Source organism: Eumetopias jubatus, unplaced genomic scaffold (genome assembly GCF_037043125.1).
Source record: "Eumetopias jubatus isolate StellerSeaLion01/CBP00866 unplaced genomic scaffold, mEumJub1_p1.0 scaffold_10, whole genome shotgun sequence".
NCBI lineage: Eukaryota > Metazoa > Chordata > Mammalia > Carnivora > Otariidae > Eumetopias > Eumetopias jubatus.
This window is the reverse complement of record NW_028274816.1, coordinates 80,395,739-80,421,106: the sequence shown is the minus strand read 5'-3', so window position 1 is coordinate 80,421,106 and position 25,368 is coordinate 80,395,739. Positions and strand designations below refer to the sequence as shown.

Here is a 25,368-nt window from a genome sequence, read left to right as displayed (position 1 = left end):
ACGGTGCACCCACTGGGCCAGCTTCCCAGGACCGCTTGTTACTCAAAACCCTGCACATGGATCTTCTCTTCCCACAGGATAAAGTCCAAAGAACTCAACCAGCATTCCAGACCCTTCTCCAGTGTCACTCTTACTTGCCTTCAAATCAGGTCTCTTGAGGCGCATCTCAGGGTTCTCCCTGTTTTGTTACAAAGGGTATAAGAGAAGGAATGGCTGGTAGACACTGTGAGCTCCATACCACGAGAAATGAACAGTGGGCAAAATGGATGAGGCCGGAGGAGACAGACACAGACAGACACACATAATGGATGACGCTGGAGGAGACAGACACAGACAGACACACATAACGGATGAGGCCGGAGGAGACAGACACAGACAGACACACATAACGGATGAGGCCGGAGTAGACAGACACAGACAGACACACATAACGGATGAGGCCGGAGGAGACAGACAAAGACACACGTAACGGATGACACCGAAAGAGACAGACACAGACAGACACACGTAACGGCCGAAGCAAAGTCAAGGAAGCCACGAGTGCACTCAGGGACATGCTGCTGCTCAGCTCGAGAGCAGGTCGTGTACGGGTTTAGGTGCAGAAAGGTTAGCACATTGAATGGCGGAAAGGATGGTGCTGCCATCTCCCCTGAGCTTCCGAGACACTTCGGTGTGTCTCATGCACAAGCTTACAGCGTGTACTGCCTTGCCCAGCACTGTTAAGAGAGTGTGCAACCTTCCATCCTACACCTGAGTCTTAATGCTGGCTCTGTCACTGGTAAGCCACTTAACCTCTCAGAGCCTCACCGTTCTTTGCCCTGAAACGAGGGATTTGGACATGTCGAGAATGTTCCTTCCAGGTCCACTCTGAGAATTAAAAGAACCAACATCCTCAAAGCTCTGAGCACAAAGGTGCAAAGTAAATGTGACCTTAGAGACAAGCACAGCCTCCCTATATGAAAACAGCAGTGAAAATAACATCACATAGCACCCGATGTCCTAGCCCATTATGTAACAAGCACTTACATGTGCCCTTTCCTTTTCCCTAATCCATACCCGATGAAATCAATGTGAATCCCATTTTGCAAAGAAGGAAACCGAAGCTCACAAAGGGTCAGTAACTTGCTTAAGATCACACAGGGCAGGGTGAGAAATGGGAAGTCTTACCCCAAAGCCATGCTTTGACCGGAACACTGTGCAGTCTACCTTGTGAGCCTGAGACCTAGACTAAATAAGCACCCACATAAGAAAGATTCTGTAAACCAAAGTATTATTAAAAATGGAGATTCTACGATGGTAGTTTGTGTGTACAAGCCTGGCACTCTCCAGCAGACCTAGATGTCCACAGCGTCCAGGTCAGGACCCGATATTCCACAAATGTTTAGGGATTGGTTGCTGAATGAATCAACCAACCGGTATTTGGGGACAAAACATCCATTTCACCCTGGTTTTCTAACCAAGTACATGCATGATCAGACAAAAACTGAAAAAGCAGCTATTCTTTCCCACACAACCAGCACTGCCTATCTTGCACAGACCCACGCTGCTCCTCTGGCCACCCCGGCACACTTACCCACTTGTTCCTGTGATTGACCTGGGCACCGCTGGTCGCCAGGAAAAGAGCCGCTGCCTCGTTCCCGGCTTCAGCCGCCCGCTGCAGTAAGCAATTCCCTGGGGGACAGTGAGCACACTCGTTTCCATCTGCACAATAAGCCCCTCCTCGCCCACCTTCCACAACGGACAAGCCCATATCCCACACCCACATCCACACAGGCCCTCTCTGCATGTGGACGCAGACACCGGATAGGCCTGGGTGGAACAAAGACTTGGTCTGGGAGTCAGGAGACATTCATTCTTTCAGAGTCTCTGCCACTGGACGCCGCCCGGGGCCAGAGGTGAGTTCTGTCTCCCGCTGAGGATGGGTTAGAACACGGTTTCTCAGTAGTGGTGCTCCTGCCATTTTAGGCCAGGGGCTCTTTGTTGTGAGGCGTCTGTTCTGTATACGGGATGACAACTAGATGCCAACAGCACTCCCAGCCTTACTGTAACAACTGTGTCTAGAGATGTTGCCAAAAGTCCAGGGGAGGGGGACAGTTGTCTGAGAACCTCTGGACCTAGAATGACCATTTCGAAGAGAATGTGAGCTGAAGTTCTACCAGAAAATGCCCTTTACATTTTATCCCTAAGGCCTTAAATATGTTTGTTCTTGGCTTAGAAATGTTTTGCTTAGCACTGTTTTCTAAATAAAAATCTTAGGAAAAAAAAAACATTTATTTTCTTCTTTCCCTCATGGAATGTTTTTAGCCCCAAAGCATCGTTTCCCTTTCTATTAACATCCATTTCCTGTTCGGATAAACCCAGAATCTCATATGCTGCAGCTATGCTATTTGAAAACTCAAATTAAATACCAGGACTAAAAATAGGTAAAGAAATGGGACATGGCTAAAATCAACAACACAGGAAACAACAGGTGTTGGCGAGGATATGGAGAAAGGGGAAACCTCGTGCACTGCTGGTGGGAATGCAAACTGGTGCAGCCATCTGGAAAATAGCATGGAGGTTCCTCAGAAAGTTAAAAATAGAGCTACCCTAATTGCCCTACTAGGTATTTACCCAAAGAATACAAAAATACAGATACAAAAGGGCACATGCACCCTGATGTTTCTAGAAGCATTATCAACAATAGCCAAACTGCAGAAAGAGTCCAGATGTCCATCAACAGATGGATGGATAAAGAAGATGTGGTGTGTGTGTACACACACACACACACACACACACACACACACACACACACACACACGGTGGAATATTACTCAACCATCAAAAAGAATGAAATCTTGCCATTTGCAATGACATGGATGGACCTGGACTGTATTATGCTAAGCAAAATAAGCCATCAGAAAAAAGAGAAATACGATATGATCTCACTCATGGAATTCAAGAAAGAAAACAGATGAACACAGGGGAAGGGGGAAAAGAAAAGAAGGAGAGATGGAAACAAACCATAAGAGACTCTTAATGACAGAGAAGAAACAGGGTCGCTGCAGGGAGGTGGATGAGGGATGGGCATTAAGGAGAGCACTGGGTGTTGTATGTAACTGATGAATCACTGAATTCTACTCCAGAAACCAATATTGTGCTGTATGTTAACTACTTTAAAAAAAAAAAAAGAAAGAAAGAAAAGAAATGGGACAAATGCTTTGTTTTCGTGCCATTTTTCCTTTTCTCTCAGAGACTGTGATTCCACCCCTAGCTGAGAGCCACCCTACCTTAGAGACCCCTAATGAGGGCCCATCCTCACTTCTGCAGTCATTCTGGGGCACACAGAACATGAACATGGGCCTCCCCATCAAATAAAGATGACCTGCAACTGCTAAAACATTATGCTGAGGAACATGCATTCCATGTATAAGGACAACTGGAACAAGGAAAAAATAATAATCCTGAACTTGCACTAAAACTCAAAGTATATAAAGTAAAACTGACAGAACTAGCAAGACAATGGATAAATCCATAATCATAATGAAGAATTTTAATACACCTCCCAAAACTGACAAATCAAGCAGTCTAACAGTAAGTTAATGTGTAAGGTTTACACGGCATGATGAACACGCTTGACGCATGGACATAAGCAGAGACTAAGCAGGACATAAACAGTAAAGAATGCACATTCTTAACGTCTGCCTTCAGCTCAGGTCATGATCCCAGGGTCCTGGGATCAGGTCCTGCGTCAGGCTCCTTGCTCAGCAGGGAGCCTGCTTCTCCCTCTCCTCCCTGCTCGTGTTCTCTCTCGTTATCTCTGTGTCTCGCTGTCTCAAATAAAATCTTTAACGAAAAAAATTAAAAATTAAAAAAAACTTTCTCACTAAAAAAAAACAAAAACACAGTCTTGTCAAGTACATATCAAGCTTTCATAAAAACTGGATCTGCAGGGCGCCTGGGTGGCTCAGTTGGTTGGGCATCTGCTTCGGCTCAAGTCACGATCCGGGAGTCCAGGGATCGAGTCCCGCGCCAGGCTCCCTCTCCCTCTGTCCCACCCCCTGCTCCTTCGCTCTCCCTCAAATAAATAAATTTTTAAAATCTTTAAAATAAAAAAACTGGATCTGCAGGAACCTAACATTCAAGCCCTAAATATCAAAGAACTAGTTTCTTATATAATGTAATGATCATATGATTACATTAGAAAACAGTAAAATTATGGCCAATAACTACTATACCTTTGTAAATTAAGACCAATTTAGTAACAATCTCGTTTCCAGAGGGTTTTCCTGATCCCCCCTGTGTGGAGTGCCCTGCCTTTAGCTTTCATGTCACCAGAGGGGTAATTTAATTTGATCTTTATTTAAATTATTAACTTCTTTCAGGGAAAGGGCTGTTTAATATCCATCCTTTTTTGGCCCATTCCCCTCATCCATGGCACCCACGCACACGTTACGCATAGCAATACGGATTACAATGGGATCCTTCTCCTTAAAATACCCCATATTTTATTTAGTCAGATCAAGGAAATATCCACATTAAAACAGTGGTTCTCAAAGTGTGGTGGTTGGATTCCTGGGGGATCCCGAGTGTCTTTCAGGGGCCCATGAGGTCAAAACTGTCCCGGTAACAGTAACGCTGGATGTCTGCTCGTCCCCCTGTGCTGACTGGCACTGCCGGCAGGTCACACTAAGGCGTGAGCACAAATAAACACGGGGTCCCGGCATATGTACCCGTAGTCACTGCATCACTCTTTACCACCATGCACCAGCCAAAAAAGGGGCAGTTTCTTGATAAAGCAGTAAAAATTACTAAATTTCTTAAATTTCAACGAGTACCTGTCCTTTTAGAACTCTGCGTGACATTTCATTTATAACTGGGAAAATCCAATAAAAGTATATTCATTTAGAAAATAGCTATGACTTTAGCAAAAATCTGATAAGAAAAGCACAAAAAAAATACATACATACATAAGATACATTTCTGTGTGACAAAGTTAAGTAGCATGCATAAAACCGCATCTGCGGTGTAACGAAGTCCCACAGTGGTCTCCAGGAAAGGCACAGGAGCCACTGTTTAAGCTGCAAGCTAAGCTAGCAGTTTTCTTCATGGAACACAACTTTCATGAAAGAAGGGCTGATTAACAAACCAGTTATTTAAACAGGAGCATCCGACAGACATTTTCCTGAAAATGAACAATGTGAGCCTATCTCTTTAAGAAAGACAACTGGCAATAATTGTAGCGAATGATAAAATTTGGATCTTGTAAGTGAGTATCAGAATTTTGGAAAACTTTTATCCAAAACTGCAAGTTTGCCAGCTTATCAACACTGGAAGACTTTTCTGATGAGATCGCTGATGCTATCAGTAAATGTCATTCTAAAATACACAAACGTTTGGAAGATCGTTTCCACTCAGTGAAGATTGTTCCACTCAGTGAACCAGTATGTTTCAAGTAATCAAGTCATGATGTTATAAAATCATGTATGGAGAAAAGATCCATTCAAGCACAAATGGACCATGCATTTTCATACACCAGAGTATGAAGAATTCATTGACACACTTTCAGATTCCACATTGCAACTGACTTTAAACTATCATTTGGTCAATTCTGCTTGTTGTATAGAATCTAAGAAACACATCCACAATTATCTGAGAAGGCTCTAAAATACGCCTCCCTTTTCCAGCTACGTAACTGTGTGAGGGAATGTTTTCTTCACATACTTTAACGAAAACAACTTATCTCAAAAGGTTGAATACAGATGCAGATACAGGAAACCAGTCACTCTTCCAACTAATTGTGTTTTGAACATTATTCTTCATAAAAAAATGCTATGTTAAACATATAATGGTTTCGGGGCGCCTGGGTGGCTTAGTCGTTGAGCGTCTGCCTTCGGCTCAGGTCATGATCCCAGGGTCCTGGGATCGAGCCCCGCCTCGGGCTCCCTGCTCCGTGGGAAGCCTGCTTCTCCCTCTCCCACTCCCCCTGCTTGTGTTCCCTCTCTCGCTGTGTCTCTCTCTGTCAAATAAATAAATAAAATCTTAAAAAAATAAAATTATTAAAACAAAACATATAATGGTTTATTTTTTATATTAATTAATACATCTTTTAAAAATTTCACAGTTTTAATTTCTAAAATGTTACATATCAAAGCTATAACCCACCGAAAATAAAATACTTGGGGATATAATTTTTAAGAGTGTAAAAGGAGTTCTGAAGGGGCGCCTGGGTGGCTCAGTTGGTTAAGCGACTGCCTTCGGCTCAGGTCATGATCCTGGAGTCCCGGGATCGAGTCCCGCATCGGGCTCCCTGCTCAGCAGGGAGTCTGCTTCTCCCTCTGCCCCTCCCCCTCTCATGTACTCTCTCTCTGTCTCTCATTCTCACTCTCTCAAAATAAATAATAAATAAATCTTAAAAAAAAAAAAAAAAAAAGGAGTTCTGAAGCTCACTGCACCAAATAAATGGAAGTGTTTCTGCTTAACAGACTTCAGAGTCTGGTTGAACTTCTTCAAGCATAAGATTAAAAAAATAACTCAGGCTTTTACTACAGCGAAAAGCACAGACTGATTCCCCTAATACTATGCCATTCAGTTTCTAACTTTCTGGTACAAGTGCTGAGGTGATGTTTCATGGCCCCCCCGGACCTGAGCCCCCGCTTGGGAGGGGTCCATGTGTTACCTGTGACAGTGTCCGGTGCGTTGGTGTTGCTGCCCCGCTGGATGAGTCTGGCTGCAAAGCTGTTCTCATCAAATGAGGTCCCATTCACCACCGGGAGGTCTTCGAAGGGGTTCACCGAGTGGTCCGGAGACACGGTGACGTACTGCACCGCGAGCCACAGAGCGGTGCTGCCCCTGTGGTCTTTCAGTTCCAGATCCAGCCTGAAGTAAGGAAGCGAACAGCACATACAACCCTCTGCCAACAGCCCCATCTTCTCTTCATACACATTTGAATGACAACTCCTCACTGACTTTCACTTACTAACATTTACAACACCAAAAGACACTGTAAGAGAACTATGTTGCACTCATCACCCCACCCTCCCAGCTGCTTTTCCAGCGCTCCGCGTGTGTACCGTTTGCACTGCAGCAACTGGCTGAACACACGTTCATTCCTGGCCACGATGCTCGTGTGCAAGGGAGTCCTGTGGACGAGAGAGAAGAGGGGTCAACCCAGAACCGGCGCGGTCAGGATGACCCACAAGAACCCCACGTTTCTGCAACAGTGTCACTTTGTGCCCCAGCAAACAGCTTTCCAAAATCATGACCAAGTATCAAAGAATGAAAATGGAGCTGCTTCTACGTCACCATTTAGTCAGTGGCCAAAAGGACAAGAACCAACAAAAGGAAGAGAGACACAGAACACTCTCCAGTTAAATGCTGACGCGCCCTATTACCCATGTTCTTAACCAGCAGTCTCTACACATGTACGCCTATTTTCCCCACCTATCCTCCACAATTCTGAAAACGAAATGTTTTTCTTCCTGTAACTCTGGGTTATGCTTGAACACAGCGTGGTACAGGTAGGGACTGATGGGAGTGGCTTCTGACTGCCCTTCAGTGCGTTTACTCAGCCCTCACGTGCCCTGAAGGACAGCCTCCCCACCCTCCGCAGGCACCCTTCTGAGGCACGCGCCACCAGTGGCTGCTGCAGCCGGACAAAGTCAAATTAAAGATTCAACAGAAGATAAAAAGGATGCAATTATTTCTGGAAATAAAGTAGTTATCACATGATAATGAGAGTTCAGAGAGACCCATTTGACATAATTGTGGAATCCTTCCACACACGTCTATTTTCTTATTCTGACAGCTGCACAGAACTCGGTTCTTATTTTGTGAGAGGCTTTTCTAAGGTATAAAATACTGCGCTGTGACTACAGAAAGTGGGTCCCACTTGTTGGAGGTCCCCTTCTGTGCCTCCCATACTGCCGCCCCAAAGATATGCAGCCCTTCCGTAGACTCTAAACCACAAGGGATCCTCAACAAGGTACTTCTGGGAAGAGGCAAAGGAACACAACTGCCGTCAGAGGTGTTATGGAGGAAGACATGCGCTCTGCGGAGAGCCAACCGAAGCCAGAGTAGTCATACCTAGTGAGAACTGGGTTTAACACAGAGAATTTCCCAACAATCAGACCACCTTGAGATGGAGTGCGCCCCTTCTTCACAGTACCCCACCAGCTCTGACAAAGATGCTGGGACAAAGTTCCTTTGGAGCAACTGGACCAGTGACCACTTGAACAAGACAGAACCTGCTTACAAATCCATGGACCTCAGCTCCCAGCAGGGAAATGATTTCCCCAAGTGCCCCTGAGCTTAGTCGTGCCTCTCATCTGTCTAACAAACCAGTGTCTGTGACTTCAATGAAGATCATACTGAATAACAAGTCCCTGTCTGCTAGTTGTGTGCCACCATAAAATACCATTCTGGAAAGAGCACTAAGAGCAGACTGTCTGACCCCACTTACCTGCCCTTGCTGTCCTGCATGTTGGGGTTGGCACCAGCCTGCAAAAGGGCCTCTGCGATCTGGGCCATCTCAGACATCACATCTGCTGAGTGTTTCTTCGCACTGTACAAAGCCACAAGGTGCAACGGTGTCTCCTGGGCACCCAACGTAGCAGCATTGACAAGGGCCCCATTCTTAATGAGGAAGGTGGCAGCAAAGAGATCTCCTTGAAAAGAAACAAAAATGGTCACCCATGACAACACCAGGGCAAGCTATTGGCTAATTGCTTCCTCGGAAACTCAGTAAGTGCAGACAAAATAGAGGGACGACCGGGCATGTCTTGGCAGAAGAACCTCTGGGACACCTCTAAGTGGAAACTCATCATCAAGATCACGAAGTCCATACTTGAATTCCAAAGGCTTCATTCAATTTCTGATTACCTGTTGTCATCTGTCCTGCCCCCTCACCTCAACATCACTATTTAAGTACAGCAGGCTTCTACACTTAATGGCCTCTCCTACTCATCAGCTCTCAAAGAGGGTTTCAAGATTCCTCCCCAACACAGTTGATGCCCCTCTCTCATTTCCTGACCACAGTCTGCTCCTGAGCAACTCTTACCGTCAATCTGCTATACTTACATACAGGTTCCTGCTCAAAGTATGACCCTGTCTGATTTATTGTGATTAAGTGTTCTCAATCTATTACATACAAACATTAACAGTCTCAACAAGAAGTTTTCAACTGAATATTTGAACCAAGCATCTGTACACATTATTCTTTACAAAAACTCCACATGGTAAATTAAGTGGTTGTCAAAACAAAGCTTCCTCCTAAGTCCCCTCCACTGCCGTAACTCTTGGAGCATTTATACAGGTACAAGAGTCTGTCTGGGACTACTTAAAAATACCAAATCAATTCTGAATAACTTACATAAAATCCAGTAAGTTCGACAGCTCAAACTGCTGTCTTTGACTATTCACAGTGCTCTGTATGAGGAAACACAGAACCGACCTTGACATCCTGACAAAAGGCCAAGAATTAAGTTTACATAAAGATACTAAAGGTGTACAGTTCTGTAAAAACATGGCTAAATTCAGAACCAAGCAATCTGACAATTTCATCTCAAAAATACTTGTGGCCAAGCAGTTAAAGTGTGCTTGTCAAGTTAACCTGGAGGATGATAGGGATTGAGCAAATAAATTTGCTGTAAGATTACTTAAAATTCAATCTTCCTTGGATTTAATTCCATGTACAACTTAAAGTACACAAAAACACTCACTATACATAAAAAAAGTATTGGGCTCCCAGCTTAGAGGAGAGTCTGCCTCTCCTTCTACCCCTCCCCACCCTCCCCGCTTGTGCTCTCTCTCTAATAAATAAAACCTTAAAAAAAAAAAGAAAAGAAAAGAAGGCAAGAATAGCAATGCATCATAAGATAATGAACTACTAACAAAGCAATCACCCAGTTACAAATGCACGATGCTTGCTTTGAGGCATTCTGTCTAGCTGGAGGGGAAGCAATGGTTTCTTCTGGGCACCTCCAAGTAGCACCGATGAGCTCACTGCAGGGAAGTCTTCAGAGCAAACCTCCTTCCCCTCCCAGGCCAGGTGTAACTCTGGTGGGTGGGACACAGCACTTCCCTAAGTAGTCCCAAAGGTACACCTGAGATTCAGAGCTACTTTCTGTAGATTCTGTCTCCACTTCACCAAGGTCTACAGGATCAATTTCTTGCAAATCACACCCTTCTTCAGCTGGAAGATCCCCCAAAGGCAGAGCCACTGCTGCTCAGTGGACTTCCTACGTCTTATGCGTGTGTGCAGTCTTGGGATGGGCCAGGTTGTCGAAGGTGCCGCAGAACTTCTTTGCTATATAGATCATAGAAAATGGTATTCTTTCCACAGCTGATCTGTTTTTGTCTTTGCATCCAGACATGTTCATCTATTCCTAATTGTTAGTGCTATGTATAGATGTATGCTCCTTTGAATCCCAACCTCCAAATGATGATTTTCTCCTTTCAAAGTCACTTATGAGAAGTTTTCTTTTATATCTTGCAATATCATTCATCTTTAATTATACTTCTGCAGCCTCAACATCTAGAGTAGGGCTTAGGATTTTCAGGAGTGGCAAAGTTCTCAAGTCTGTTATCTGTATTCCTATGCTCATTTTTTTTTTTTAAAGATTCTATTTATCTATTTTAGAGAGAGAGAGAGAGCGCGCACGCGCGAGCAGGGGAAGGGGCTCTCAAGAAGGAGAGGGAGAGAGAATCCTCAAGTAGACTCCCCACTGAGCACAGAGCCTAACACGGGGCTCTGTACTTTCTTCCAAGGGGCCATCTTGCCAGAGAATGTCAGCTCTGGCATGGAGGTGCTCAGGCTGCCACAGCCCACTTAGATGCTGACTGATCCATTTCTGATTTTTCTTTGTACCTGCCACTGTCTTATATAAAACAGGTACCAGGGAGATGTTTGGGAAGAAAACAGATTGGTCAAGGCTATGAGATCCTACTTCAACAGACTAGCTTTGATTCTAATCAATTATGACTTTAGGCAACTTCAGATTTCTCTAACCAGCCCCTTCTTTAGCCCCGGGTTTTTTCCTGGGGCCTGGGGGAAAGTGCAATCTTTACCAACATCACAAGCAAAGGACCAAAAATCAGATTTCTTTACAACAAGATATTGGTAGAGCTCTGAAAGAAACAGGTAATATGCACAATGGGGGCTAGGCTGGGTCGGGGCTTTGTTATTCATATACATATACACGGTGAGGTAGGAACAACAGAGATTCGGCCTAAAAGAGAATAAGCACAAACATTCACAACAGAATACAACATCCCAGAGAAAGCAACTTACACTCTGGAAGTGAAAAGAAAATTCAGGATTGTTGGGATAAAAGGCCTTAAAATGAAAAGACTGATGTACACAATGGTGAGGGAGAGGTGGGGTATAGTTTCACACCTTTAAGCTCAGCACATATTCCAACTAAGAGAGAAACACAGTAAAGCTAAAACAAGACGGCTTGATGAAAACCTTAAAATACACCGCACCTAGAGAAGACGAGCCAGGCACGACTGCCCACAGACACAAGTTACAGGACAACTGACCGACGGCTGGACTGGGATGGAAGAGGGACAATAAAAAAAAGACTTTCTATCTTAAGCCCTCTGGAAAGAGTTACAGCTTTTAGATTAGATTTACTTGGATTAGTAAAAGCCGAAGATTTTTTCTTTACTTATACATATATATGCACATAAATACATGCACCCCACACAAAAAGTTATTTAGGAATTATGGGAAATTGAAAATTGGGGACATGTTAACATTAAAAGAAAGCCTATGGGTATGCAATCTAGAGGGAAAAGACAATGGACATCAAAGAGCAGAACAAAGGGAGAGAATGGAAAACACCAAAAGCACCATTTATAAAGTTTCTGTCAGTAATAAAACTTCTAACACATCTTAGATTTCCATCAAAAACGATTACAATAAAAACCATTTCTTGCTTAAAAGTCGGTTACTCCATGCCACGTCATTCGGCGGCACTACCAGGTAAACGACATCACGGTAATGACTTGTCTACATCAACATATCCCTAACAACAACATCAAACCTAAACTCTACACGTGACTTTTCCTTGAGTGCAGCTTCTGGAGCAGGGCTGTGTTCAGGGAACCCAGTGACGTGCACCATGAACACAGCCAGCCCCGTGCTGCCCCAGGTGGTGGCACCATCTATGAACAGACTACAAGCAGGGAGCAGAACTACTGCAGTGATTATGACAAGGCCAATGCTGATCACCAGGTATTTGTAAACAGCAAGGAGTCACCTTCTTGCCCAGACCTCTGGCCACTTGTCTGCCTCCTGTGGAGTTGTCCACAGACGCTAGCTGCCCATGTCATTCTTCACGGAACTGACTGGTACAGATTCTAATGGGAGCCCAGAACCAGGCCCACATCTCACATAAGAAAGATCTTTGCTCAAATTACAACGAACTTCAAGTAAGTTCGACAGTTAAAATTAAGTACATGACTCAATTTAATCACTTGGGAAGGTCCACAGACTGACGGCTCAAGCTAAAGAAAAGTGAAAGAACCCCTATGGGAACTGGAGCTGGTGGTGGCACGGTGGCAGGGGGCTGCCCTACCACCTGGCAGTCACCGTTCTGTGTGTGCTGCGAACACTAGGAAGCAGTAAGGACTCAGGACTCCCGCTCTGCACAAGAGGAAAAGGAGACCCAGTGGTGACTAAGTGACGGGTCCAAGGCCCCTGAGTAGGTGCCTGAGCCAGGATTCCAACCCCGGCACACCCTAGCTCCACCGCCAGTGCTCAGTCCCCCACACCGCGCCCCCCTCTCCAGAGCTGGCAGCCATCAAGACGATGGTACCCGGCACTGGTATGCACAGGCTCGCAGGCAATGGATCAATTCAGAGTAGAAGATTAAAGCGCCTGAAAGTAAGCATCAAAGATGCATCGCCAATTCTTGGCAACTCTCGTAACTAAGCAATCACCAAAATATTTGATGACTCGTCAAAGATGCTGTTCCATCACACATAAGAACTTAACTCCCTAAGAGGAAAGAAATAGAACTCTGAGACTTTTTTTTTTTAAGTAACAAGTGCATTTGTTTCCAAAACAAACATTTCAGACACCACACAGTATGGGAAAAATAATTCCCCATGTGGTGGGAACCTTCCCCACTACACACATGCACACCCAGCGCGCTAAGTACCCAACGGCTCTGCACGGTGCAGAGTGAAGCCTGGGAAATGCATCTGCTCTCGACACTGACATACTCCAAGGAGTTCCTTCCCGACGATGAGCAACATTTTCCTCTCTACCAGCCAGCAAGCTTAACACTCTAACACATGGCTTTGAGGGTTATTTATATTAAAACCTTTGCCCAAAAAGAGCAAACCCACGGCTGCAACAGGACCATATTTGAAGTAACAACATTCCACCAACTAAGAGCAACTCGTGAATTTTAATAGGATATATATATAAATAATGACAGTACAGGAATGATGGTATAACAGCACAATAATAGCATAATAGAGCATAATAATGATGGTTGCATGACTGGAAGGGTGAATGCACAGGACTCAGACATGTGGAAATCAGTACACTCTGTCTTTGTTGTCCGCGTGTAAACAAAGTGGCCTTGGCCAAGTACTTCAGCCGGGTCATCTACAAAATGAAGATTTTGGCAGCTGTGAAAGCTGTCACCACATGATGGAAGTCTGCCTCTGGACAGCTTCTCACTCTGTCGGATACAACTACTGCGAAGGAGAGGTGAGCAGGATCCTTCTGGGACTCAAGAATTAATAAGGCCACAGGAAACATAACACAAAAAAGACTAGTATTTTTTTCCCTTGAAAAGTTAATTAAGATTAAAATGTTCTGATCTTAATTCTATCACTTCCATATTTTTCCCACTATGAATAACATACTCAAAATATAGCTACAATCTCAAATAACCTTCCTAGAACAAAATGAAACTTCATCACTCTGCCATGACAGAAGTCTAACCTGTACAAGTGAAAATTCTGAATCCAAGAGTTTTTTTAAATGTGCATGGTTTTGATCCTTTCCCTCTTTCATAATCCCCGATACAAGTAAAGTCCTCCTGGCACAAGTCCTCGAGAAAGTGACGCATGTCAACGGCTTACCAGTCCAAGGTCCTCCTGGAGGTACCCTCTCCCTGGTCCTTCCTCTGTGGGCACTGCTGAACCCACAAGAGCCTAAGAAACAGGGCACAGGCCCTGGCTCCTCCTCCCTCCGATCACAGATCCTACATCATGTGCAGACTGAAAAAGCTTTTCACAATGTGTGCAACAAGGTCGGAGAATCTTCAAAACTTACCTGGATTAAAGTAAAATTGCTCGCAGAGAGAAACACAAAGTAGAATACTTCTCCCTACCTCTTTGGATTCCTTTATGTAACAAGCTCCAGCCATTCTTGTCAACCATGTCCACATCAGCCTTGTGGCTAACCAGAGTGGTGGCAATACTCTCCAGTCGTCGTGACAGGGCTAGATCTAAAGCAAGGTCTCCATTATGATCCACTTCATTCAGCTTCCCAGGGAGCTGCACAGATAAATTTGTAAATTAGTAACCAGCCAGTAGAGAATACAACTGATTTTAATCTCTCCCAGTTGGACTTTAACATATCATCTTTTTATATAAATACCAAATTTTAGTGCTATAACACTATATAGTCTCCAAATCCCAATGAATTCACAAACTTCTCTCGGGCCTCCTCAAGGCACCTGCCTCCCAGGGAACAAAGAATTAATGGGGATCGCAGAGCAGACACAGACACCATGGAGGACGATACAGGACCAAGAGGGAGATGCAGACAGCGCTGTAGGAGCACAAAGGCCAAGGCTGAGGGTCAGAGCCTGACGGGAACAGGCTCACTTTTTCATAAAAGACTGTGGCTTCACATTGAATTCCCCGCACAGCGTGATGTCTCCCTGGATGCTGGACGCCCAGGATAAAGCACACTATGCTCCCACCTGTCAAGAGCAACTGCGTTTCTTCACAGGGCAGTGAAGTCAGCAGAGTAACAGCCCCTAAAGGTGTCTATGTCCTAGCCCCCAGAACCTGTGCCACCAACCCCAACCAAAGGGACTTTGCAGATGTCATTAAGGTTAAGGACCTCAAGGGAAGGCATCCTGGATTAACCAGGAGGGACCCATCTAACCAAATGTGTCCTTAGAAGGGAAAGAGGGAGGCAGAAGAGCAGGTCAGGGAGGTGTGACACAAGCACTGGATGCACCGTCCCTGGCTCAGGAGGAGGAATGTGGTGGCCTCCAGAGGCCAAGAAGAGCTCCCAGCCGAGAACCAGCAAGAAAACGGGGACACTGGTCCTATAACCACAAGGAAGTAAATTCTGCCAATACCCCAAACGATCAGGAAATGGATTCTCTCCTACAGTCTCCAGAGAGGAAGACAGCCTGCCAACACCTGAACTACAGATGGGTGAGGCCTGCACTAGACTTCCCACCGACAACACTGTAAGATAATACATCTGTGTTGTTGTTAGCCACTAGGTTTGTGACAATTCCTTACAACAGCAAAAGAAAACTAAAGTACGTTTTGGTACCTGGAAGTCGGGTACTGCTCCAACATGACCTACACACGCTGGAAGCGGCTTTGGGAATGGGCAGAGGCTGGAAGGGTTTTGAGGAGCGTAAGAGGAAAAGCTCAGACGGCCCTGAACGAAGCATGCGTAGATGCGCGTACGTCAGAGACCGTGCTGGTGATGGCTCAGAGGGAGTGAGGGGCATTTTAGAAAAAAACAAGCAATGTATGCTTTTGGGAAAAAGCAGCGACAGTACCTGTGAGTCCATCTCAATTAGATAGAGGAAGACCACATCCTCTCTCTCTACTTTGATCGCCTTGTGTAACGGGTACTCAGTCTTGGATTTGATCATTTTGTACAACAGCTGGGCACTCATGCTACTGAAGTCTTCCTTCCGCAGGTCGTCCTGAGGACCGAAGGACAGTGAAAAGCAGAGCCGACCCAACACACCAACAGTAACAACAACAGACACTCACGAAGAAGCCCTCAGAATGTGTCTGGCCCTACTTTAAAGGGCTTGGCATTCCCCATCTCTAGTTCACACACGAAGAAGGTAAAGTACAAAGGGGCTCAGTAACTCCTGCTCGGGTTCACACAGGGAGTAAAAGGCTGAGCCAGGAACCAGAGCCGGAACCGTCCACCGCAACCCCACTGTGCCTTTCAGACGTGGGACAGCAACACTGACACCCACCCAGGACACCACAAGATGCCCTCCAGGGGGGTGGGGAAATAGGGTCCTTACTCCCTACAAAGATGGCAGCTGCGGAGTTAATCGCAATTTCCAGAGGTGAGTCCCCCCCCCAGTCACAGGTGGTCTCCACTACTGCAAATCTAAATTTCTATCTTAGCAGAAAGAATGCCACTCCTGTTTCAATTCTTTACAATCCAATTATTTTAGACACCTTTTCACACAATGTTGTTAAGTACAAAACAATTTGCAGGAACTAGCTTATAAAACATAGCACTAGACATGATTTTTTAAAAAATGCAAAGACAACAAAGAAATGCAAAAACTGTTCTTTATGACGAACACTTCCGAAGAAGAGCAAATCGAAACTTAAAGATGCTGCTCTCCAGGTGCTGGAGAGCACAGAGATGCCCCCAGGCCTGCGGGCAGCTTCTGCAGACAGAGGGAGCAGGCAGATGTCCCTTTGTTCCAAGCCTGTTTCTTAACCTGAACTAACTTCTGCCTCTCTACTCTCAAATCAGAATGAGACTTTTAGAGCCCAGAAGAATCTCACATGGCATCTAACCGAGTAGGAGCCAGAGAGGTAACTTTCCACAGAAGCAGGCCCGAGCCCAGGTCTCCGGCTTGCTGTGAGGGTGCTCTGCACACAGCCCTCAATCTCTCACTCACCCAATGACTGGCAATAATTTCTGCACAATAGTTCATCAGCGTGCTGGCACTCAGCTCCTCCGCGGTCTGATAGAAGCGAATACAGTTCCTGACGTTCACCAGAGACATAACACTCTTCTCACATCTGCAAGAGAATATTAATGATGAATAGCATCATTAGGACAAACAGATTCATAAACGAACAAATCAAAGCTGTGACTGGTATACTGGCAGTCTATGTCCAATAACACTAACGTCCAAGATAAGCAGAGGAGTTAGGAATGATTTACAGCTGAGCTACCACATTTTAAAAGTACAAGAATTGCATTATACCACATTGACCATTCTGGTCAGAATCAAAATAACCTCTAAATAAACATGATAAGCATAACCCCCCCAACTGACTTATAAGTAATTCAATGAAACTCACTAATCATACACAGGCACCTGCAAATTCAAAGACATAATAGGTCAAATTCACTCCTTTCATATATAACTGTACAGGACATGTGTGCAGTTCCCACGAGCACAGCTCTGTTATGCCACCAGTGAGGCTTCAAATTAGCTTCAAACAGGAGGCTCTATGTATGCCTCAATAAATCAACATCTCCGAAAAGTTCTCCCAAAAGTGAACTGTATGGTATGTGAATTAATTTTAAAGCTGACATTTAAAAGCCCACTAGAAAATGGAGACAACTGAGTTTCACCCATTATACCCACAGATTACACACAGTGAACCCACAGTATACACACAGTACACCCAGAGTACACCTGCAGTATATACACAGTACACACATAGTACACAGAGTACATCCAGTGAACCCACAGTATACACCCAGTGCACCCATAGTACACCCGCAGTACACACACTATACACACAGTACACCCACAGTACACAGTACACCCACAGTACACAGTACACCCACAGTACACACAGTATACACACAGTATACACACAGTACACCACAGTATACACACAGTATACACACAGTACACCACAGTATACACACAGTACACCACAGTATACACACAGTACACACACAGTACACACAGTACACACACAGTATACACACAGTATACACACAGTACACACACAGTATACACACAGTATACACAGTATACACACAGTACACAAAGTATAAACAGTATACACACAGTATACACACAGTACACAGTACGCCCACAGTACACACACAGTACACACAGTACACCACAGTATACACACAGTACACTCACAGTACACAGTACGCCCACAGTACACACACAGTACACACAGTACACCACAGTATACACACAGTACACCACAGTATACACACAGTACACACACAGTACACACAGTATACACACAGTATACACACAGTATACACAGTATACACACAGTACACCACAGTACACACACAGTACACCACAGTATACACACAGTATACACACAGTACACCACAGTATACACACAGTACACTCACAGTACACAGTACGCCCACAGTACACACAGTACACCACAGTATACACACAGTACACCACAGTATACACACAGTACACACACAGTACACACAGTACACACACAGTATACACACAGTATACACAGTATACACACAGTACACAAAGTATAAACAGTATACACACAGTACACACAGTATACACAGTACACCACAGTATACACACAGTATACACAGTATACACACAGTACACATAGTATACACACAGTATAGACACAGTACACACAGTATACACAAAGCACACACACAGTACAGAGTACACCCACAGTATATACACAGTACACACAGTACACAGAGTATACCCAGTGAACCCACAGTACACCACAGTATACACCCAGTGCACACATAGTACACCCGCAGTACACACAGTATACTCACAGTACACTCACAGTACACAGTACACACAGTATACACACAATACACACAGTATACACATAGTATACACACAGTACACCACAGTACACACAGTATAAACAGTACACACACAGTACACCCAGAGTACACCCGCAGTATATACACACTACACACATAGTACAGAGTACACCCAGTGAACCCACAGTACACCACAGTGTATACCCGCAGTACACACAGTATACACACAGTACACCCACAGTACACAGTATACACACAGTACACCCACAGTACACACAGCATACACACAGCATACACACAGTATACACACAGTACACCACAGTATACGCACATTATATGCACAGTACACACACAGTATACACACAGTACACCACAGTATATACACAGTACACACAGCATACACACAGTATACACACAGTACACACACAACACCACAGTACATGCACAGTACACACAGTACACAGTACACACACAGTATACACACAGTATACACACAGTACACCACAGTATATACACAGTACACACAGCATACAGACAGTATACACACAGTACACACACAACACCACAGTACATGCACAGTACACACAGTACACACACAGTACACAGTACACAGTATACACACAGTATACACAGTATACACACAGTATACACACAGTACACACATGGTATACACACAGTACACAGTACACACAGCAAACACACAGTACACACACAGTACACACAGTACACGCACAGTATACACACAGTACACACAGTACACGCACAGTACACACAGTACACGCACAGTACACTCACAGAACACGCAGTATACACACAGTACACCACAGTATACACACAGTGCACACAGTGTACACACAGTACGCATAGTATACACACAGTATACACATAGTACACAAAGTACACACAGTAGACCCACAGTAACCCAGTGTATAATACATATGTCCATAACTTCATTTATAGAGCATATCAAGACAGAAAAACTGGCTCCATGGATGTCTGAATAGGCTGCTAACAAGCAACACCACTACAAGACCCTCACGTTCACTAATAAGAAAGCACCCAGTATGTCACACAGGCCATCAGGCTCCCGTTGGCACAAAGCCAATACACACCCTGGCCTAGGCGATGCAGCACCAGGAAGCTGACTCCAAACTCCCGGAGGCCGCAGGGAGCCTCTGCAGAACTGGGACTGGCGGGAAGGAGGCCAGCGGCACAGTCCTTCCACCCCCTTGCCTGCACATCTCCCTCCAAATGAGGGTCACCTCCAAGGACATCACAGAGGCCTGGCAGCCTACCGCAGCTTCATCTGTCCTGCAGCTCCCACAGAAACCCTCTTCTGATCACAAGGGCGGAACAGCACTGAGAGCACTGCACTGTGAGGTAAGAAAGACCTGAATGGAGATCCACTGAACTCCCAGTGCCCCTTGTCTCCTGCTCCGTACAGTAAGGACACTGCTCTAGCTCAGAGGGTCAGATAAAGGAAGCTAAGTGAACCCTGCAGAGTCTATGGTACATAACTGGTGTGCTCATCAGTTTGAGGGCCTTCTCAAGGCAGCAGCAGAGTTTATAACCAACACGGACTGGTTTCATACTACAGTGAAAAATGACTGACTAGCAGATAATTCTCAGTTTTCGCAGGTGACGTGGAAAAGGCCATGCACGTGGGAGGGATATGGGGAAGGAAGGAGGGAAGTCGTAACAAAGACCTGAGAAGAATGAGGAACAAAGCTCCCCAATGAGACCGGGGGGGAAGAGAACAATCTTGCCACCCCTTCTCCATCCAGCACAGGCACCCATTCTATGCCAAGGCGGATGCTTAAGTTCTCTGTTTCTAAGTACCACAAGTGAGGTGGTGTAAGGAAGCATCCCCCACAGGGCACTTATCAATCACACTGTTACAGTATCTAAGTTACTGGAATGAGCAACAGTGTTTATTTCTGAGCAATGTTCCACCAACTGATCGTGACCTGGCTATGAAATCAGAGCGTTCCAGGAGAAAAGTCCTCTGCTTACATGCATGACACTTCTCGATTTTACAATGACAAATACCCAGGTACTGCCATCCTAACGTCCTACCGCAGGGACTACTGACTCCTACTTGCAGAGGCCTTTGCAAAGCACTTTGACAGACAAATCCCCTTCTCCTTTCTGCTGCCAGATGACATTCGTACCAAGATACTCAAATGTGTTTCCCGAAGGCAGACGTTTTGTTTCAACCGGAAGAAAACTTCATCGCCACCTCACCCTGGGGTCCCCAAAATGCCATTCACTATTCGAAAACCGTGTAACTAGTAACCGACATGGCTTACGTAACATAAATTTACATTTACATAGAAGACCATGTCATCTTATTTAAAAATTCAGATTCTTAGTTCTTATCTTCTCTTCCAACAGTAGCAGGACAGACCAACTTTCCTCTGAAGGAATTTTGTTGTTCATACATGTTTTTATTTTTAGAGCACTAAAAGGATACAGATGTACAAAAACAATTTTCAAAGTACAAAATCAAGGCTGTATTAAGCATTTCACGAACTCCTGTCTAGTTTCAGTATCACTCCCATGTGCATGAACAGGAGGCGTGGAAAAGGTACTGACAGGAGAGACAACAAAACGTTAACAGTGGCTGAATTACAGATAACTTAGGGTTTTCTCTCTATATTATTCTATATTTTCCAAATGACATATGCTGAGCTTGTATTTTATAATCAGGAAAACAACTATTATAGCAACTATCAATTTTTAGCATTTACTACTAATTCTCTTAAAAAAAATATCTTTCTGATAACACTTAGCAAAAAAACTTCCTTTTCATCAAACTGGTGATAGCAATCCCAAACCTCCGCGATCCCGACATGACAAACATGAGCGACACCTACTTCATACTGACCTGCACACATTTGTGACAACCCTTCACTTACTATCTCAGATGTGTGATTCTGCCTGCGCACAGCAGTGGGCACTCTGCGACCTTTTAAAAGCCGACATTTGACCTCCGCCCACCCCGTGTCTTCCAGTGCCACAGCAAGAGATAACAACTTAATGCCCACATCCAACGGTACAAAATTGAGCATCTGGTAATGTTGATGACTAAGAAGCCTAACCAGTCAATAAACAAACATTTTAATTAAAGAATCCATTACACAAATTACAATTACCTAAACTACTCCAACCCCAAGGCATTTTTATCAAAGCAATTTAATTTACAGGCGAGTTTGACAAGGTCAATGGAAAAAAGCTCAGTAAATCTGGAAAAAGAAAAGATACAAATCATATTCAATCTAATTAAAATCATTTTCAATTCACTCAGATGGTTCAAACACTCACCCAAACAAACCAGAGTTCACAGCAAGGCCTCCACGGTCAAGTTAGCTTTGCTAACTGAATACCATATGTGCCTACCTTAAACCTGTTTGGGTTTTGTTGTTGTTGTTGTTGTTGTTGTTGTTGTTATTGGATTTAGATATTAAAATGCACTCAAGCTGACGTCAATCATAGAGCATTAGGAGGAACCTGAGTAACTCATTCACGTGGGGCATGGCGGCCCGGTAAACACTAGTCCCGTGGTGGAAGGAGCAAGCAGCTCTAGGCTCTCTGAGGGCAACACAACAGGGGGAGTACCTCTTGATGGTGGAAACCATCCCTTCACTCACCCAGGAGAAAAGCCACTCCTGCAGCACCCAAGGGGATACAAAAGATCACTAAATGATGTAAAAGACATTCCACCAACCAAAATGACCACCAAGGGCCACATCCCCAACAGAAACCAGAGGGCATTTTGCATGACATCACAGGTGTGACACTTTGTCTTCTGTTGCTCTGGAAGGCCGACTTGGGACAGCAACAGAGAAAATGCAATATAAAAAAAACAAAAGGCGATCTCCTTGGGAACCTAAAAAGCAGTAACAAATGCAGTAAGAGCTTGTTTCATAAACACTGTCTATGAAACTGACTGAGCTGTACACTCTTGTGTATTAATTCAGGCATTAATGAGTTTCTAACAAAAAGAATATGACCAAGGACTTCCCCAAGTACATATATCCCATCACAAAGTAGAATAAATATCACAAGAAGTGGTACCGGAGGGTAAGCTGAGGGTCTGGACACTATAATCTGAATTAGTTCATATTCAGTTTATCAGCTCACACAATTATGTAATCCCAGGTTTAAAAAAAAAAAATCAGTGAAAGAAAAGAGAATACCTAAAAGCTTTGGCAAAATTCAGCTTACAAATTAACACAAAGCAAGGGAGATAAAATTCTCTCCCCACTACTGCCTTTAAAAAAAAACCTTGCAGAAGTTATTTACATTAGCAGAAGAAGCTGTTTTCCCAGAGCCTGGCACAATTAAAGCTCAGCCACCACCATGTGAGGTGCCTGAATAGATGTGCTGGGACTTGCCTCTCCCTGAGGAGCTGTAGCTGAAACCGATTCGCCAGCTTCATCAGCTCAGTCAGGAACACGTCATCCTCTCTGAACTCCAGCTCATCCGTGTAGATCCAACGGAGCATCGTCCTTGTCACCTCAGGGTTAGCATCTGGTTAAGGAAAGAGAGACACTGAAAACAAAGCACCAATGACACACTTAAGTCTGCTTGAGGATCCCTAAAATTTTAGGCTAATAGAGTAAATTGTGGTACCCTCAACTCAAAGAAATACCATGCAGCCATCAAAAATGGCAATTAAGCATTCTGGGCAGCATCTGACTTCAGAAAAATGTTCAAGTTTTGCAAAGGGTGGTAAGTAAGAGAAGTAAACTACTAAAGATGTAAGTCAAGGGGCGCCTGTGTAGCTCAGTCGGTTGAGCGTCCGAGTCTTGATTTCAGCTCAGGTCACGATCTCAGGATTGTGAGATCAAGCCCCGCATCGGCCTGGAGTCTGCTTAAGAGTCTCTCTCTCCCTCTCCCCCATCCCCTTCCCTAACCCCCTCTCTCTTAAAAAAAAAAAAAAAAAAAAAGATGTAAATCAAATAAATTGGGGGAAAATATTTTGAATATAGGACAAAGAGTTTATATTCCAATGAAAAGATCTTATAAACAAACATGAAAACATGGATAACCAATTGGAAAATGGGCAACAGCTATGAATGGTAATTCACAAAGTTAACTAAAAATGTTCATTAAACCTTACCAGTAACTACAAAACACAAAACTAGAATATATTTTTTGTCTCTCAAAGATTCCTAAAAAGTACATAACCTCTTACACACCAATTATACATGAGATTATTACCCTAATAACTGAGCAAATACAGAGAAATATGTATACTAAGACAGTCAAGATAGTATTATTTTTTTATTTGATCCTCATTATCTTTTTTCTTTAATTTTTTTATGTTATGCTAATCACCATACATTACATCACTAGTTTTTGATGGAGTGTTCCATGATTCATTGTTTGTGTAAAACACCCAGTGCTCCACGCAGAACATGCCCTCTTTAATACCCATCACCAGGCTAACCCATCCCCCCAAGATAGTATTATTTTTAATAACAAAAAACTGGAACAAAAATTTTTAAGATTTTTTCAAAAATTTTTTCAAAATTTTCACACTGGAAAATTTTGCATCAATTAAAATTATTTAGAAAGGCTAAAAATACATGTATTAAATGATCTCATTTTTTTGAGCTCTGTGTGTGTGTGTATGTGTGTATGATTATGTACACACACACACACACACACAAAATCACAAAGCTTTGTGTCTGTCTCCCATCCAAACAGTAACCAGATCCAACCCTGTTTAGCTTCTAAGATCAGACAAGACTGAGGACATTCAGGGTGGTATGGCCATAAATAGACTATCGGTCTTCTTTTTTTTTTAAGTAATCTCTACACTCAACATGGGGCTCAAACTCATGACTCCAAGGCCAAGAATCACATGCTCGACATGCTCCACTGAATGAGCCAGCCAGGTGCCCCTGTCTATCCGTTGAGACACTGGAAGAATATACACTAAAATATTAACCCTGGTAGGATCTATAACTAATTTTTCTTTGGGCTTATTTTTTATTTATTTATTTATTTATTTATTTATTTATTTATTTTGGAGGAGGAGGGACAGAGAGAAGGAAAGAGAGAATGTTAAGCAGGCTTCACACCCAGCGTGGAGCCCGACGTGAGGCTTAATCCCAGGACTCCGGGATCATGACTTGAGCTGAAATTAAGAGCCAGATGCTTGACTGAATGAGCCACCCAGGCGCCCTGATTCTGTTTTAGAATTTGGCTGGTGTCCTTTAATAACCCTCCCCCGATTATCCAAATCAATAAACTTGACAATTGATAAGTCAAAACCTAAACAATTTTCTTAAAAACCACAATCAGCGGGGATTTCCTGGGAGCCCTCAAAACTTCAAATGAAGTAAAGTTCAAGTGATCTCCAAGCATTCCCACTCCTGTCTTGACTCTCCCCTTCATCTCCAAACTACAGTGAAAATAAATTCACTCTGAGACTCTGCCTAAAGCAGCCATGGGTACAAGGTGGGCAAAGAGCACTGAGCCAGGAGGAGGGTATGTGCTTTTAGGTGCATCATGCCGTCGCCTGCTACCAATCTACTCACACAAATGGCTGTTCAATTCAATGAGCCTATAAACCAAGAGGAGACGCAAAAGGAATAGACTCTGAGAAGTGAAGCCAGTCGGCCTCCACGACCTGTGTGGTATACCTGCTGTGA

General features: G+C 44.0%; 1 protein-coding gene across 4 annotated transcripts in view; it reads right to left on the bottom strand.

Annotated features, from left to right (window-relative positions):
- Positions 1-25,368, bottom strand: part of ANKFY1 (ankyrin repeat and FYVE domain containing 1) — a 96,701-nt gene that overhangs the window by 30,449 nt on the left and 40,884 nt on the right. For all 4 annotated transcript variants that reach the window (XR_015769263.1, XR_003612541.2, XM_028124984.2 and 1 more), the window contains exons 4-11: positions 23,101-23,236; positions 16,857-16,980; positions 15,756-15,905; positions 14,334-14,499; positions 8,441-8,645; positions 7,053-7,121; positions 6,659-6,858; positions 1,574-1,671 (exon numbers count right to left, since the gene is read on the bottom strand). Coding sequence is in view for 2 of the 4 variants with exons in the window: in XM_028124984.2 (XP_027980785.1) it covers positions 1,574-1,671; positions 6,659-6,858; positions 7,053-7,121; positions 8,441-8,645; positions 14,334-14,499; positions 15,756-15,905; positions 16,857-16,980; positions 23,101-23,236 (1,148 nt within the window). In the remaining 2 variants the exon portion in view is untranslated. The remainder of the gene's footprint in view (positions 1-1,573; positions 1,672-6,658; positions 6,859-7,052; positions 7,122-8,440; positions 8,646-14,333; positions 14,500-15,755; positions 15,906-16,856; positions 16,981-23,100; positions 23,237-25,368) is intronic.